Source organism: Pyrus communis, chromosome 5 (genome assembly GCF_041283825.1).
Source record: "Pyrus communis isolate YQ-2024b chromosome 5, ASM4128382v1, whole genome shotgun sequence".
NCBI classification, from domain to species: domain Eukaryota; kingdom Viridiplantae; phylum Streptophyta; class Magnoliopsida; order Rosales; family Rosaceae; genus Pyrus; species Pyrus communis.
Genome location: NC_142569.1, coordinates 21,091,137 through 21,107,871, shown reverse-complemented (window position 1 = coordinate 21,107,871; position 16,735 = coordinate 21,091,137). Strand labels below are relative to the sequence as shown.

The 16,735-nt window shown below is 36.8% G+C and overlaps 1 protein-coding gene and 1 non-coding gene across 19 annotated transcripts; one reads left to right on the top strand and one right to left on the bottom strand.

The window, feature by feature from the left end:
- Positions 1 to 1,146: 1,146 nt before the first annotated feature.
- On the top strand, positions 1,147 to 13,313 carry LOC137725655 (uncharacterized). 18 transcript variants are annotated; one of them, XR_015962946.1, is made up of 13 exons: positions 1,147 to 1,301; positions 1,387 to 1,532; positions 1,935 to 2,035; positions 2,503 to 3,070; positions 4,593 to 4,664; positions 5,018 to 5,061; positions 5,154 to 5,205; positions 5,312 to 5,454; positions 5,771 to 5,886; positions 5,975 to 6,094; positions 6,432 to 6,624; positions 11,529 to 12,615; positions 13,060 to 13,313. It is a non-coding gene; the product is annotated as an uncharacterized LOC137725655 (transcript). The 18 variants fall into 18 exon arrangements; XR_015962944.1 differs by having other exon boundaries at positions 13,050 to 13,313; XR_015962949.1 differs by lacking the exons at positions 11,529 to 12,615; positions 13,060 to 13,313 and adding an exon at positions 4,128 to 4,414 and having other exon boundaries at positions 2,503 to 2,678; positions 2,997 to 3,070; positions 6,432 to 6,839.
- Positions 6,808 to 9,019, bottom strand: LOC137725652 (alpha-amylase-like). Its single transcript, XM_068464410.2, has 4 exons — positions 8,865 to 9,019; positions 8,612 to 8,741; positions 7,603 to 8,405; positions 6,808 to 7,221 (listed from the first exon to the last, which is right to left on the bottom strand). The coding sequence occupies exons 1-4, from the start codon at positions 8,949 to 8,951 to the stop codon at positions 6,967 to 6,969; spliced, it is 1,275 nt and encodes a 424-aa protein (XP_068320511.2). The 5' UTR covers positions 8,952 to 9,019; the 3' UTR covers positions 6,808 to 6,966.
- Positions 13,314 to 16,735: the final 3,422 nt, after the last annotated feature.

Below are 16,735 nucleotides of genomic sequence, written 5' to 3'. Positions count from 1 at the left end.
TGCCTATGAATTTTCCACCAAAGACTAATTGGTGTGCCAAGACTTCCACAACTAATTAATGAAAAACAAATTAGTCTACAGTCTAGTATTAGCTAATCCCAACTTGTAATTGTGTTGCCAATTGCCACCTAGAAAATTTATTTTCCATGTAATGTATGCACTTGTTGAAACAGGAAAATTGAAAAACTTTTCTGACAAGTTTTGTTTTACACACACACACACACACACACACATATATATATATATATATATATTATAAATTTTATTATTAGTAAAGAGAATGAAAGATTTCGAAATTATTATAATAATTTAAAGAATAGAGTAGTATAATAATTTAAAGAATAGAGTAGTTTTCGTTTGGTCGAAGAGATACAAATAAAGTGACTCACTGCCTAGCAAGACCTAGTTCAGCTCTCGATCATCTAGTTTCTTGGTTCGAGGAACCTCCAGATGTAATTTCTGATTTATTATTGAAGGATAGTATTCGTAGTTAATTTTGGTGCATGACAATCTTTTTCCCTTCGATCAGGTTGAAAGTCTCGGCAAGGTTTTTATTGAGGCCCGCTGTTTGCACCCTATCCTTGATTTTGTATGTACTTACTTCACTATTCAATGAATATTGTACTTCATCTCCAAAAAAGAATAGAGGAGTTTTGAACTCGGGACTCATGGGTGTAAACCCATGCTTGCACCCATGCTTGTGACAAGTTAAAATATGCTACAATTGAAAGCGCAAAACATGTTTGATGTTTTTTATTCGGTTCACATCAATTTTGACGTCGACGTCACAGCACTTAACACATTTTCGAAGAACATTCACCCTCTGCAGTGCACAGAAATACTTGAGAATTAGCGCTGAATAAATCAGCAGATGTCCTTGTTGTTGTAAACCAGATCGTATTCAAGATAATTCAATGTCTCCGAAGAACCCTAGCATGTAAGTTACACATTCCGCATTTCTTAGAAGTTGAAATTATCTATATACTAAAGCTCAGCAAAAAATCACCGTTCATCATGTGAGAGTAAGCACTGTTCATAAATAGTGAAAGGGCGGAACTACCCTTGATTTCTGCTTTGGTCCCCTTACTGTTCACACTTTGCTACAGTAAGAAGTCAGTTTTGTCCTTGATGGTTGCCCATCTCTCGTTCCTTTTCAGTACATGCTTTCCACGCGTCGATCATCATCGTAGTGCATCGACTGCTTCCACTTTTCTTCTCCGACTTTTTCCTTCCGTTGTAGGGCAGAGCTTCCCTGTGATTCTTTAAAATCAGAGAGCTCCCCTATTACCACTGCAGCAGAGGTTCTTCAAATTCTCCCCATTTCTCATCCTAAATCCTAATTTCCAAACAACTATTTCTTAATTTCAAAATTTTTAATTTGTTCAGACACGAGTACCGCACGTATTTCTACAAGGTCTTCAAGCTTTACACAAAGCTATGGATCGCAAGACAGTTCACCCTCTGTTCTCTCACGCATCTTCAGCTCTGTCTCTTTCAGTCTTGAGGTACTTGCCGCTGTTGCCGATCTGCAGGTAAAGCTTCAATTTCCATATGAAGGTTCCATTTTTCTTAAATTTGGTTATTTCTGGGATTTGGGTTTTAATTTCAGTAATTTATTTTTATTAAATTTGGTTGTGTGGTTAATAATTTTTCTTCTTAATTTTACTAATATTTTGAGTTCTTTTTTTTTTCTTTACAAATTGCATGCAGTTGAATTAATTTAAAATTCCCTGTATATTTATTATTTGTTTCCAGTAGGTAATCAGGTAGTATATTTTATGAAAACTCTGATTAATTTTTACATGTTCTTCTTTTCTGGTGAGAAGGTTAGGGATAAGCTCGCACCCAAACTCGAGAGTGACCCAACCTGTTTGCTCTGTTTTTGGATTTCGTTTTTAAATTTGATATATATATTTTTTTAATTTCTCTTCTAGCAGTTATCGAGGAGTTGGGGAGGAAGAACAGAGTCTTCAGCAACTGAGCTTCAAAGCTACGTCGCTTTTTCCCTCTTAATGTTTCATCGAGGAAGACGATGGTCAGTTGGTACTATGTTTTCGAAAAATGATTTTTGAAGAAGTTTTTGGAAAGTTTTGAGATTTTTTAGCTTATGAATTCATATTTTTTGGGAATCAAATGGTCCCAAGATTGGTATTTTGAAATCCTCAAAATCTTCACGCCTATAGAAGAAGATGAGGACATTGAGATTGAGATAGCTGACGTTCTTTATGGTCTTAGACTCTTAGGAAGCAAACCCAAATTGAAAAACTTCGAAGTTCGAAACTAAAGAAAGAAATGGTATTAGTGATGGTTTTCAGTTTTTTTATTTTTATTTTTATTTTTATTTTTGATACAAGGGATGATCTGCTTTAAACTAATCTAATATGCGGTTGCAAGTAGGGTGTTTGAACTCGGGTACATAGGGGTGTGTATCTGCTCTAACCAATATGACTACGCCTACGTTTGAGTCTATTGACTTTTATCTTTGTCTGTTTGCGTTTGCAGAGTATGAGGAGAAGAAAGTGGAGGCTGAAAGTCAATGGATTCCCACAAGGAGAAAGTTGAAAATCCATTTGTAGATTTTTTTAATTTAAATTTCTGGGTTGTGCTCAAATTTTCGTTAAATTTGTGGGTTTTTTTGGTGTGATTTTATCTGAAAGTTCTGGTTGCCTTGAAGGATTGTAAGCCTCTTCACTCTCTTCCTTTTTTTCTCTCTAAACTCTTTTTGTGGAATATATTTTGTTTGATTGCAGAGTTTTTGGTTCTTAAAAATCTCCAATATTTTTTATTTGGTTTCCTCTTAATTTTTGTTGCCTAAAACTCTATGAAGGGTTTGTTTTTTTTATTGTGAACTTAAACAGTCGAAGAAGGTTTATTTAATGGCTGAAGAAATTGACGATTGTTTGGTCGTCAAATATTTCTCCTCTTTTGTTTGTTTGATTTCTTTCTAATATTCAAATAAATATTGTTGTGTAATCCTGATAGCACCGTTGCTGTAGCTCAAATAGATATGTACCAGAGCATGGGAGATGCTCTTGCGCAGCAGTATGGTGGCTCTGCAGCTCACAACACTGTATGTTCTTATTTTATTCTTGGGTTAGAGCATGCATATGTTATCAGTTGGTAGATGTCATAGATCACCCCCTATATTCTATGTGAAGTGAAAAAAGAAGAAAAACTCTTAACTTTAATCAGATGTCCACTGAAAAGAAAACAAATCACATTAGAGCAACTCCAGCCTGGGAGCCCTCCCCCCAGGCTATTCACTATTCAATCCACTTGGTGAACAGTAATTGTCTTTAATGAATAGTAATCGCCTTTTGCATCTTCACCGTTGCACTTCAATAGCCCTGACAATAGACAATAAAATTTTAGTATTTTTTTTATTTATAAAATAATACAAAATAATTTTATTTGTAATTTCGGATAAGATTTTTAATCGTTTTTGTTGCACCACGTGTTATTATCCGAAAAGTTATAAAATAATACAAAATAATTTTATTTGTAATTTCAAATAAGATTTTTAATCGTTCTTGTTGCCCTACTTGTCATAAAATCCGAAAAGACAATTGATGGAAAAAAAAATTGGATTGAAACTTTGAAAGAAAGATAGGAATGTGGTTGAAACTAGTTGAGAAAATATGAAATTGTGGTGTAAGGTAGAAGATAATGAGAAGGTATTAATAGAAAAGTAAAATCAATTTTATTTTTAATTTTTTAATTTTTTTTTCTGATTTATAATATTTTTTTACATTTTTTTTTTAATTTTTATTCACCTAGTTAATCTCTGTCGTTGGATTAAAAAATTGGAATTTCCAACACTCCAGATTGTGCCACGTGGCACAACTGTAACATTTCAAAATTTTAAATTCTTATTTTCTTTTTTTTTTTAAATTTCCATAGCCTAATAACGTGGACCGTTGATCTCAGATCCAACGATTGAAATTAAATGAGGTTTTTAATTTTTTTTTTTTTACCTTTGAAAATCCAACGGTCCATAAAATATAGCCGTTGAAATCCAACGGACATGGGAAAGCCACGTGGCCTCCCCAACGGTAAGAAATCTGAGTGGGCCGCCGGCCCCATTTCTGAATTTATGTCTCCTAACACACTCCCACGCGCGCTTGAAGGCCATGCACCTGACAGAAAAAAAATAAAAAAGCAGCTGACGTCGCCCTGACGTCACACTCACTTCGGGCTCTCGGGCTGGCAACTCGTGCCAGGCCTGTCCCTCGGGCTACCACACGCTAGACCAAATCAGTTGGACTCTCTAGCCCTGTTCACGGGCCTGTCCCCAGAGCAAAAGCTCCCGCTGGAGCTGCTCTTATAGACCAATACCTTTTTGCAGTCTTCTTGACAAAAACTTATCTGGGTATTTTCCGCCAGAGTTCTCGGAGTTGCCAAGCTTATTAATATTGTATGTTTTCTTACTTCGGAACATAAATTTGTGCCTTAATTATGTTTTCATCCTTTCCTTTCTTAAATTTTCGTACTGTTGGGAACAATTCTCTAGACTTTCCTTTTTCTACAACATAATTTGAGGGATGCAATCCCGTATCAAGTTTCCTAGCCCTATAATCTTATTTGTTTTGCAGTCAAGTTGACAACAACTTTGGTGGGACTACAATTCCAGATTCGTATAGCAACATGTCTAAACTGTTCAAGTTGTAAGTGCTGCTTCTGATTCTATGTCTTTTAGTAAGTTTAAAGGTAAAATTGTGTGATCTAAGGACTACAATCTCTATTTATTCATACATCAGATTTAAAACTCCAACTATGGAGGTGTAAATCCAAAAGATTTGTGATTAATCATAGCAACAATAGAGGGAATCATAGTTTTTGTTGGGAAACACATATTTCCAACCACTGCAGGGAACATCTCCTGTTTCTATCTGATGTTATATCACATTAGGTGATGGTGCTGGTTGTTTGGAATGACAATCGAGAAGTAGCTCTTAATATTTAACATGACGAATCATGTCAAGATTGAATATGTTTGTGTTTTTGTTGTTTCTTTCAGGAGTTTGAGGAATTGCAACTTACAGTGGCCTATTCCTGATTTCAGTAGGATTCCAAACCTTGGTTATGCACAGGTTCAAGTTTAATTGTGTAAAAAATGGAGAGATTGATCGCCGTCACTCATACCTGTGTTTCAGGAAACAAGTTTGTCTCTTGCCAATTTTGTGTACCCACTTTTTATTCATGATGGTTAGTGCTCGCTTGCAACCCAATTTGCTGCTGTAAAGTTTTGTGTTTTACAATCTGTTCATGCTTAAACCTCTTCCAATTTTGCATTTCTCTGTAAATCTTGTAGGTCAAGATGGGACACCTATCTGGGCAATGTTGGGATGTCTAGGCTTGGGCGGAGACGTGGACTTATGGAAGTGGTGAAGTAGCTTAGCTCTATCCCATTAGCTCTCATCTGTTCTGTTTAAGCTCATTGGTGCTGACTCTGAGGTTTTTCGAACTCTCCGTTTTCGAAGTCTGAAGCTTAGAATCCCATTCAACCACAAGGAACTAGAATAATTGAAAAAAATGTTTTGGCGTCCAAAAAGAAGCATGTGCAATCCTCTAATTTTATTAATATAAAAGAAGTGATGCAAATCCAGTAAAGATGTAAATAAGAGCTATTAGTGGAAAAAATAGTTGTATAATTCCAGGCCTTGAAGAAGGCTACAAAGTATACGAGAGTAACGTATCTATATAGTGTTTATGTTTAGTGATTTCTCCCTTACGGTTTTTTATGCCTGTTAACGCTTAAACAATGATGCAGGTCAATCAAGTAGATAAGATTTGGAAAGAAAACTCCGCATCTGTTGCCAGCAATGCTCATGGGGTTATAGGAAACCAAAGCCTACAAATCTGAAGCCTTTTAGGTTTAGAACTGATGTATGTGAAACCTGTTGCGACCAATTTCTTTAATAAGTATTAATAGCGTTGATGCTTAATATGATATATTTTGGGTTTTTTTTTTCAGGAAAGAGGGATGTTTAAGGAAGCAACTTTGGAGGAAAAAGCTCATGCACCACTGAAGGAGATCACATTAGTCATGACTCCAGGAGCAAAGTCAACAAGCAACCATCGGAATGTAATACAGGTATACTTGGGAGCTACAAGTGCTTTGTGTGTGGTTTGAATCTGAACATTTACATTGTGCATCACCATCATATAGGCAAATTTGTTATGTGTGATGGTGTATTTACACATGACTGAAATGGATGATCTAATTTTATACAATTTATAATTTTGGGTTTATCTAATTTTCTGCTTTTTTGTGATTTATTTGATGAAAGTTTCAATCTTCAAGTACATTTTTCATATATGTACTCATCAAATGTTTTGGTTTTTTGGGCTACAAATTAAATTTTGGGGTTGTTTAAATTTGTTTAATGTGGTCCAAGATTAATCGATTTGATGTTCTATGTTCTTTGTAGGCAAAACATCGGAGCAGTTGGTCATATTTAGAAGAGCAAACGAGGGTGGAGTTCTTGGTGTTGCATGAAGTTGATGTGCATTAGATGGACATCCATCCCGTCTCCAATGGAAGAAATTTGATGTCACCATTTTCAGCTTTCCTCATGCAGGCCATTACTCTTGGCTAAGTGAAAAGTACTCGGACCTTATTGAGTAAGTCACTAATTATTCATTTCTATTAAATGCTGATTAGGATATTATGTGTAAATAGGATTGTAAAGATGTTGTACATATAATTTTCAATCCTGCAGCAACGCGGGCACCATTGCTAGTGTGACTCTAATTGTCATGTTTTTCACGTGAAGGGTCTTGTAATTTTGATGGACTGCAAACATATATAGGAGAAAACTCCACTTTCTTGGTTATTATTCTCCATCTTTGAGGAATATAAACAAACAAAACGTTGGGAAATAAAATATATGATAAACTTTTACATTACTCTAACAGAGAGTTTATTTAATTCAATAGTAGTCTTATTCCAGATGATACAGACCCTCATGCCTTTCTCTCCCACACGGCATAATCCTTTCCAGAAGTCGAAACTTGGAAGTTTGTAGGTATAAGTTGGCCTAAATCCATCTTCGGACCAATCTTGACTATGATTTTCTCATCTATGGAAGCTACATAGACATCTGCATCAGCTGCTAGAATGCGCAAGGCACTGTCGGGTTTGATCCCATTTCTCGATCTGATTGCAGTGATTTTAGATATCTCCTCTTTCAAGCCCCAGTCAAAGTAGTGATCATAAAACTGTCACAAAAGATAAATAAGATAAACAAATTTTAAGCATGGACCATAGGTATCAGTTATAAATAAGTTCACCAGAGAAATAGCAATAACTCAAATGCTAAACAGTGAGTGCTTGACTCTGCCTCAATTCTCACATTCTTTCATATTTATATAGATTGGGAAACAAATTCATTATAAAGACGGATGGCAATGTTATAGCTTGAGAAAAACGTAAATAATACTATACGCAAAACTGATGCAATTGCTGACACTCTTTAGTATAGATGGGCCCTACATCATTTGTATATGGGGCCAGCCTGTATAAAAGAATATGTCAACAATGATGTCGGGTTTGCGTGCCTATAGCATTACTCAAAGTTAAATGAAGGTGTACGAGCTTACGATTGATGGGATCCCTGGATGAGTGAGAATGTAAGCGTATCCCTGCATGACCTTATCAGATGGAAATGGCCACAAATGTTGTGTGGAACCTGTATCATGATTGTCAATGAAAGTTACACTATTTCGTGGCTTCACGCCAATCATCCCTGAAGCGCCACCATTCGAGTCCTTCAGCCTCCAAAGCTCCCCTTGGACTGCAGCTTGAAGTATCCCTTTAGTTGTAAAATCAAATGCTGTAACACCTCCTCCAGCGCTCTCCACCCATCTGACTAGCGCTTGTCGATGTGCATCTTGATCTGGGTTCGGTTTTCCATCACTTCCATAAGAAAGGGAATTCCAAAGTTCTCCTACCGCGAAATTTGGACTTGTGTTTGTCATATACAGCTTGGTATATTCAGGAGCATATCCCTTAACAAAATCAAATCTCCAACCACTGAATCCGATTTCAGTCTTTAACCAATTCATCCAATCCGAGAGCTCTTTCTGAACCCTTGTGTTTTTGTGGTCAATGTCAGGAGCACCACCGAAGTCCTCTCCAGTGTCAGGGTTTCCCTTGCCATCAGAATATTTTGTATCATCGCTGCAAATAAGAGACGGCCCCCAATCAAGGCGATCATCATCAGTTCCTCCTTCAAAGATGCACCAAATTCCTCTCTCGTCTTGTTTCTCTGCAGTTCTGTGGTTTATAACTATATCTGCCACAGACTGTATCCCACTGTTGCGGTACGCACTTACCAGTGACTTCAATTCATCTTTGTTTCCATATTTTGTATTGAGATCATAAAGCCTTCCCGGCATGTATCCTTAGGAAATATATGAGATGAAGCTTCAGGACAAGAATTGTCATATAAGAGTCGTACAAGACTATTCTTTTGAAAGTAAACACTTAAAACCGGACTTTGCGTACTAGTTCGGAGATCATATTCTAGCTCAAAAACCTTAAACAAAATCTGGTTTGGACTAATGACAAAGTTCAAAAGGGAGTTTACAGTTTAGGACATAGAAATACCTTCATCTGAAGCAGCTTGAGAAGATGGAGGAAGCCAAACATGTGTGATTCCGGAACTAGCTAGGTCTTTTACAGACTGCTTTAAAATGTTGTACCATCCTCCTTTCCTGCTTGATTCCCAGTTGAACCCCTGACCATCATACACCCGAAAACTCGTTAGTCCTATTGAGAGAGAGAGAGAGAGAGAGAGAGAGAGAGAGAGAGAGATAGAGAGAGAAAGAGAGGGAGAGAGAGGGGTTAAGTATTCATATACCTGAAATAGGATCTGGGAAGCAGCGAAGTTGGGTGTGAGAAGGATAGAGAGTAGGAAACAGATGAGGGAAACGATTCGAGCGTTCATGTCTCCTTTGAGCTTGAATTGCTTTGTGAACGTTATGGTTCAAATACTGTTTTTCAACGTTAAATAACAAGATGGAGGGTATGAAAGCTTGACTGTTATCTGGCCCAAAAGAGGCGCAAATTTGACTTTTTTGGCAAGTGATTTGATTTGTAAGGATAGAAACTAAGGTATGAGATTAATGAGAATAGTCAGACCAAGAATGATGATCCATCATGGGAGAAATCTTGGGATTAGACTTGATTTGGTTCCAAACTCTTGACTATTTTGGTAAGTGGAAAGCTGACTGTTACTTTGCCAAAAGACGTGAAAAAAACTTCGACTGTTTTGTTAAGTGAAATCCCGGCTGTTCTGTTTAACTGTAACCCTGACTGTTATTTTTCCTAAAAAACGATGATTAAGGTTCCGTTCCTACTTCAACGCGGATCATGGACCATTAGTTAAGCTTTCTGTGTGCTGGTTTGTGAAGTTAAAAGTGCAGTACGCTGCATCTGCTGCTTTCACAGATCAAATTTCAAGCAAGAATGCATCAAAGTTCAATTGAATAGAGAAAGTAGAATGGTATTTTCAGAGATACAAGCTTCCGTGTGTGAAAGCTGTCAAGTAAAGTAGAGAAAGTAGAATGGTATTTTCAGAGATACATTGAATAGAGAAAGTATGCATCAAAGTTCAATTGAATAGAGAAAGTAGAATGGTATTTTCAGAGATACAAGCTTCCGTGTGTGAAAGCTGTCAAGTAAAGTGGTAGCGTGTTCATTGATTCAGATTCGGGGTCGACTAGTAACCCCATTTTGCTTTTAACAACTAAGATAGGGACATGAATACGCACACACCATTTGGTGTACAAATTTAGTACAAAAGTTAGGTGTCTCTAATATTATTCGAGATTGCTAGCAATGACGGTTTAACTGGATTCTCCATCGATAAGAATCGTTGCAGGAGGTCTTGAATCGAATCAGGCAACATTAACACTGTCCTGACTTCGGCCAAATTGTTGCTTCCAGAAAATCTACGCATGTTATAGTCTCAAATCGGGGCTTAAAAGACCCCGATTTCTATTTTGGTTGAGGACTACTATTTACTTTATCCTCAATAATTAAGCATATAATACACTTGTAATACAGAATTTTGTAATTAATTAGTTCATTCCAACAAGGCTCCTGCTTTTTTCTCCTACACACAGTAATCGTTTCCAGAAGTTGCAATTTGGTAGGTTGGAGGTACAAGGTTCCCAATGTCATACCTTGGACCAATCTTTGCTATGATTTTCTCATCTATGGCAGCTACATACAGATCTGCATCAGATGCTAGAATACACAAGGCACCGTCAGGTCCGATCCCGTTCCTTAATCTGATTGCAACGAGTTTTAGCAGTTATGAAGATGCCAGCTTTCCAGCTTGGAAGAAAGTAAATCAAATTTAGAATCTTAGGGGATTCCCAGATGAGTAAGAATGTATGCATATCCCTGCATGACTTTATCTGATGGAAATGGCCACATGTTCTGTGTAGAACCTGTATCATGGTTATCTACGAAAGTTACACTCTTTCCTGGCGACAAGCCAATCATTCCTGGTGCCCCTCCATTCGAATCTTTCATCTGCCATAGTTCCCCTTGGACTGCGGCTTGAAGTATCCCTTTCATAGTAAAATCGAATGCTGTAATATCTCCACCAGCACCCTCTACCCATCCCACAAGTGCTCGACGGTGAGCATCCTGATTGTACTCGAGTTTTCCATCGTTTTCATAAGCAAGGGAGTTCCAAAGTTCCCCTATTGAGAAACTAGGCCTTGTGTTTGTCACAACCACCTTGGTGAATTACTGAGAGCATATCTTTATTTGTATTAGTATCTTGATTTGCTTAACAGTTCAAGCATATATATCTTTTATGTGTTTATTGTTTCCTTGGTGTTTAATTTTATTTGAATTTCTTAATTTGTTCAAAGGATGCTTTGGTTAGTAGCCTGTTTTATTTATTTGTTTTTTTTAATTTGGATTTATAGCACCAAGCGTATAGGTGAATGGTGAAGCGGTTTGTATGGGTTCATGTATCTTAAACATGTAGTGAGAAGTGAGGGTTTTGTTTTAGTGTTTTAGGTAATCATGGATACTATGATTTGGGGTTGCTTTCTTAAACCATGATAAAGGAGTCCAAGTAATTTTAACATGGATATCATTTTATATCTTTTTTTATCTAATGCATGAGTGCATGAAATGTTAAGACAATAATATATTGGGCAACACCACGTGATTTAAAATGCTAAGAGAGACACTGAACCGTGTTTGATATTTTGTTGGTCTTGGGTGATTTGAATTTGAGCTTTTTTGAGTTGGATTCTTGAGTTTTGTTTAAGATTTCATTTTGGGATTGTGAATGGTTTGCCAATGCGAAAGTTTGCGTCTTTTTTATGGTTGGATTCATGGGTTTTTCTTATGCTTTCAACTTCTTAGTTTTATCTAAAAATTTAATTTGGGTTTCATTTATTTGTGAAACTAGACACTTTTTTGTGAAGATTTTTCTTTATAATTCAGTAAATGATTGCTCCTTCGGTTGTAAAATTGACCTCTGTATATTTCCAAGTTATTCTAGGACTTTGTCAACCACGTGGAGTTCTCTTCACAGCGCACCACTACCGTGCAGCATAGCTCAATAGCAGTTTTGGGTGAGTCTCAATTGCCCAGTACATATGATTTTAATTTAGTTTTTTCATCTTCCTTCGAATTTGTGTGCAAATATTTTTGAAGGCCAGGCGATTCAAATTTCAAATTTATGTGTAAATTGTTGAAGTGTGGGTGTAGACACCCAATATGATTTTTACATGGTGTTGCTATCTGGTTTTGGACAAAATTATTTGGGGACTGTCTAAATTTTGGTTTAGCTGCAGATGAAGCGAGATCCAAAATGTTATAAATTAGAGGTATAATTTAATTTTTGTATTTGATGCAGCGTTGAATTAATGAATACAGTAGGAACACTGACTTGACGTATGTGCTTTCGTTTCATTTTATATAATGGAAATCTGAATTTTGTGTTTATGAGTGTGTATACTCAGTACTTATTTTAATTACAGATGAAGTGATTGAAAATTATTGAGAATTAGTATTAAGTTTACATACCGAAAGAAATAGATAAAAAATAGCATTATTTGGTAGTAAGGTAAATTTGGTTTCAATTAAAGGATGGCAGGAGGAGAAGGAGGAAGACCTTTGGAGTCGAATATTTCATTCATTTAATTGGAAAGGTTTCCTTTCACATGTAATTAGGTTAATTTCACCTTATGAAGTCATTTTCGGGTTTATTATGAATGCGAAATGAGGTATTTTGATTAAATTTTAATTGCACTCGTTCCGGTGGTTGCCAAAGAGAAACAAAAGAGCTCTCTATGAAGCTCTTGAGAATATCAAAGCGGAGCTTATGCTATTAGCCATTAGGGCTCTTATATTTGCTTCTAACAGTAGGACAAGACCGCATTTTAGATATATGTACATCGAAGGCTGTTGGAGCAACTTGGCATCCATGCAATAATAAGCAATATGTCAGATCAGACAAAGGCAAAGATAAGAGTAGTGCTTCAGATGACAACTCCCGCAGAAGGCTTCTCTCAGCCTTGGATTCCAGTAGGGGGTGGCCGATGTGAGCTACTAGATATGACAAATGTGCAACCAAGGTACACTGAATTGTCCATACTTTTAGTTTTATTAAATATGACAAGTTGATATACATATATATAGAGAATTGATATCTCTTGGCAGATTTGGGTTGCTAGATAGTTTTTCACCTTCCAAATCAAAATAAAGTTTTTCATGTTATTCTGTCAAACTGTCGTTTGGTACAACATTATGTAAATACTTTTATATAAATACCCTATACACACCATGCTTATCATATGTTAGGGAGTATGCAATTAGTATTCATATAGATGGTTATTCGTGTTAACGATAAAAACATCTAGTTTAAGTTTGTCCTCAAAATTTATGCTTAGTTTTAATAATGCTTTTGCTTAGTTGTTCATGTAAAAATGGAACATTATTTTGTATATATATATCATTTTATATTCGTTTAATATTTCAACTTATGCTTATTAACTTGGTTATTGGTAAGGCTCTTCTAGAGGCAGTGTTGGCATGTAGATGATAAGGAATTAGGCGACGAGGAGGAAATGGTGAAGGCGGAGGACCAAAGGGCATTGTCTGTTGGGATAATTGATCCTCCGAATTCCCCGAGAAGTCTGCGATCATCATTTTTATTGTTTGTTCTTAAATTTCTCTTTTCCCCACTTAGTAGGATAATGTTTTGTTGTTGTTCTTTTTAAATTTCTCTTTTACGATTGCATTTAGAGACATTACAATTTTTTGTCTTTTATCCCTTGCAAGCACTGTACCATTTTGACCAAGACTTTCTCTATACTCTCCCCTTTTGACCGCCATTAATGAATTGCCATGAGGTTTCATTTCTTGCTTTTTATCAGTTCTATCTGTATCTTTTTTCAAGCTAGAAGAGCGGACTTCATACAATACAGCATGAGAGAAAAACCTATGTACAACCAATTTTTTCAAAGGACCAGAGATTACTTTATAAGGTATCTTGATATCTCAAAGAATTCATAATAAATTTCAACTCACAATTGAAAAGTTGTATTGGCTGTTTCAACTTATAGATAGTTTAAAGTGTTTATGACGTAGGTGACTGTAATGTATATTGGGTAGACAGTTAATGAACACCTTCAAGAGCATTCTGATTGGTTCTTTAGGTATCTATGTAGTATCTAACTATACAACTTTCTTTTGTTTGATCCTATACTGTATTTCTTTGTTGTTGCACTAGATTTAACCTTAGTTCTTGGCTAATGTGTGATGGTGGATTTGCAGTGCTTTTGTATGATGCATAGCTGTTGCGGATTATAGCAGCACTTTGTTTTGATTTGTAAACAAACTATATACTTTATCTTTGTCTTGGGTTACAGTATAACGTTTAACGATTGAATTTGTAAGACGGTTTAGCAATTTTTTTAGACTTACTATTCCTGCCTGATCCTCAAGTATTATGTCATCTACTTTTCTACTTTTCCTTTTTTGTGTTTTTCCTCCGTGTAGTAGTAGGGCTGGGCACAGGCCAGGCCGGGCCCAATTTTGAAGGGACCAGACAAGATCCGGGTCTAAAAGAAACTGGTCGGGTCGGGGCGGGTACAACAAATTTTAATACAGGAACCGGACCTAACCTGGCCCTTTTGAAACGGGACTGGTTCACGGGTCCTTTTTTTTTTTTTTTGGGTTCTCTTATTCTTTAGCTCTCTTGACGAGCTCGTTCGAATCGAAGCAGTGTGTGAGCGCGTGATCTACTGGGATGGCGTGAGCGTTCTTGGAGTTCTCACCATGTTGAGGGCCATCGACGACAACTACCTGAAGTCATACGTGTTTAAAGCAGAAGGTGACGATCTGACTCATCATTCCCTCTCCCACTGAAACTCGTCTTCCTTCTGGTTTTGGAACTCGTCTTGAAGGCTCTCTAGCTCTTATCTGTAATCTGAACCATCGTAAATCCCTAATTGCGCGAAGATTCCAGAGCTTGAAATGGTCGGGGACGATTTTGCTTCTGTGGTTGTCGAGCATGGAGCAAACCTTAAGGTGGAAGACATCGTCTCTTAGATCAACGAGCAATTTTGTGGTGTTACGGGAGCATTGGGCGCGGAGGAGGGATATGGCCTCTTTGACATCGTCGTTTAATCATAGCTCCTTGATAGGGAGGCTGTCAAGCAAGGTGGAAAGGTCGAGGATAGCTTAGGGAAACTGTTGGCAAGGGATTCTGTCTGGAAGAGAAGCCAGATCCATCTCTCGTTTGAAGAGTTTTCGATGAAGGTCTGGATTCTTTGGAGTAGGATGTAGAGCTCCTTAAAGTAGAGGAGGGTGGATAGGGAGAAGATGGTGGTGGAGCTCTTTACGATGTCTTTGAAGATCATTGGGGGTGGAAATCGGTTCCGGCCAGGGGCCCGTTTCTTCCAGGATTTGGACTCGCCCCACCCTGCTATTAACCTGGACCTGCCCTATGTTGAATTTTAAAAATTTGGAACCGCCCCGTACCCTCCCCAAATCTCTTAGACCCATCTCAATCCACGGGTCCAAGACTTGTTTGCCCACCCCTATGTAGGAGGCTGATTACTTGAAACTATGATATCAATGAAACAATACAATTTACAAATGAATGTTTCTTATAGCTATCCATATATAGTAAGCAAAGTTTGACTTCAACTTCAATGATTCTTAGGTACTGTGTCTTTTTAGTTGCTTTGTGTGGAAACTATTCATGTTTGTTGCGACTAATACATTCAACGCTCGAAGCAAAGCGCGGGCACATTTTCTAGTTCTGCCTAACAAACGCTGGTGACTCACTATTCAAGGTCTCCTGCCTATGAATTTTCCACCAAAGACTAACTGGTGTGCCAAGACTTCCACGACTAATTAATGAAAAACAAATAAGTCTACAGTCTAGTATCAGCTAATCCCAACTTGTAATTGTGTTGCCAATTGCCATCTAGAAAACTGATTTTACATGCAATGTATGCACTTGCTGAAATAAGAAAATTGAAAACTTTTCTGACAAGTTTTGTTTCACACACACACACACACATATTATTTTAAATTTTATTATTATTAAAAAGAGTGAAAGGTTTCGAAACTATTACAATAATTTAAAGAATAGAAGAGTTCTCTGTTAGACGAAGTCAGTATGCTAAGTGCATCACCGCAACTTGAGGAGTTTGACTTAGTTCAAACTTCTTATTCCTTTAGTTATTCCTAGTTTATAGGACTTGTTTTTTTTTTGATACTCTGTTGTAATCTGAAGCTGAGCATGTAATCTTATTGTTTCTGTTTGTATTTTTTATTTTCAAAAGTTCCTTGTATCTAGGGTTTTCAAACCCAAGCTATAATCGTGAAAGTATTATAAATACATGCATCCTATCACTACTACAATATTAGCTTTAGTGTCAGATGATGGTGGTGGTTTAATAAGCCATTATGTCGGATAAAAGATATCCGACATATCATTCAGTTAGTGTCGGATAACAATGAAATCTTGTCGTTTGTATCCGACATAAATTCCTGGCGGATATTTAGTGTCGGATGCAACCACTAGTATTTTTGAACATTTTTTTTAAAATATTTTTAACATATTATGGCAGTTTTTAAGTTAATGATGGCGGTTGTAACCGGCAGAAATTGACTATTTTATTATTTTAGTTTCTAGCGGTTATTATTTTAGTATTCTGACAGTTATAACCGACATAAATTGACTATTTTATTATTTTTACGCCAAAAGTTTTTCAATTTGTTGTTTATTCAGATTCTAGTGTGAGAGAAACCCTAGCAAGTTAGTATACAAACTAAGTTATCAGCTTCCCTTTTCTCATGCGCCGTTTACCCCATCTCTCTCCACTTTCTCCTACAATTTCTTCCATTCCTCTTGCTTTTAGAAAAGCCTTACCCGCCTACATTCAAAACCAAAGCTTCCCTCTTTTCTGTCAAACCAATCCATCCAAGCCGAAAGCATCCATCAGTTCTATCTGGTTTCATATTACAGCTCCATATTCTGAAACCTACAAATCTGAACACAAATCTGCATTCATTTCTTCAGAGACCTGAGCCCAGCTTACCTATTTCAGCCGTCTCGGTTTGCAGACGCATAAAGGTAAAATGCATCGATCTCGTTTCCTCATTAATTTCTTAATTCCAGCACAAATGCAATAGTGAAATCCAAGCCTAGTCCGTGAGGTTGTGTTGTAGACGATGATC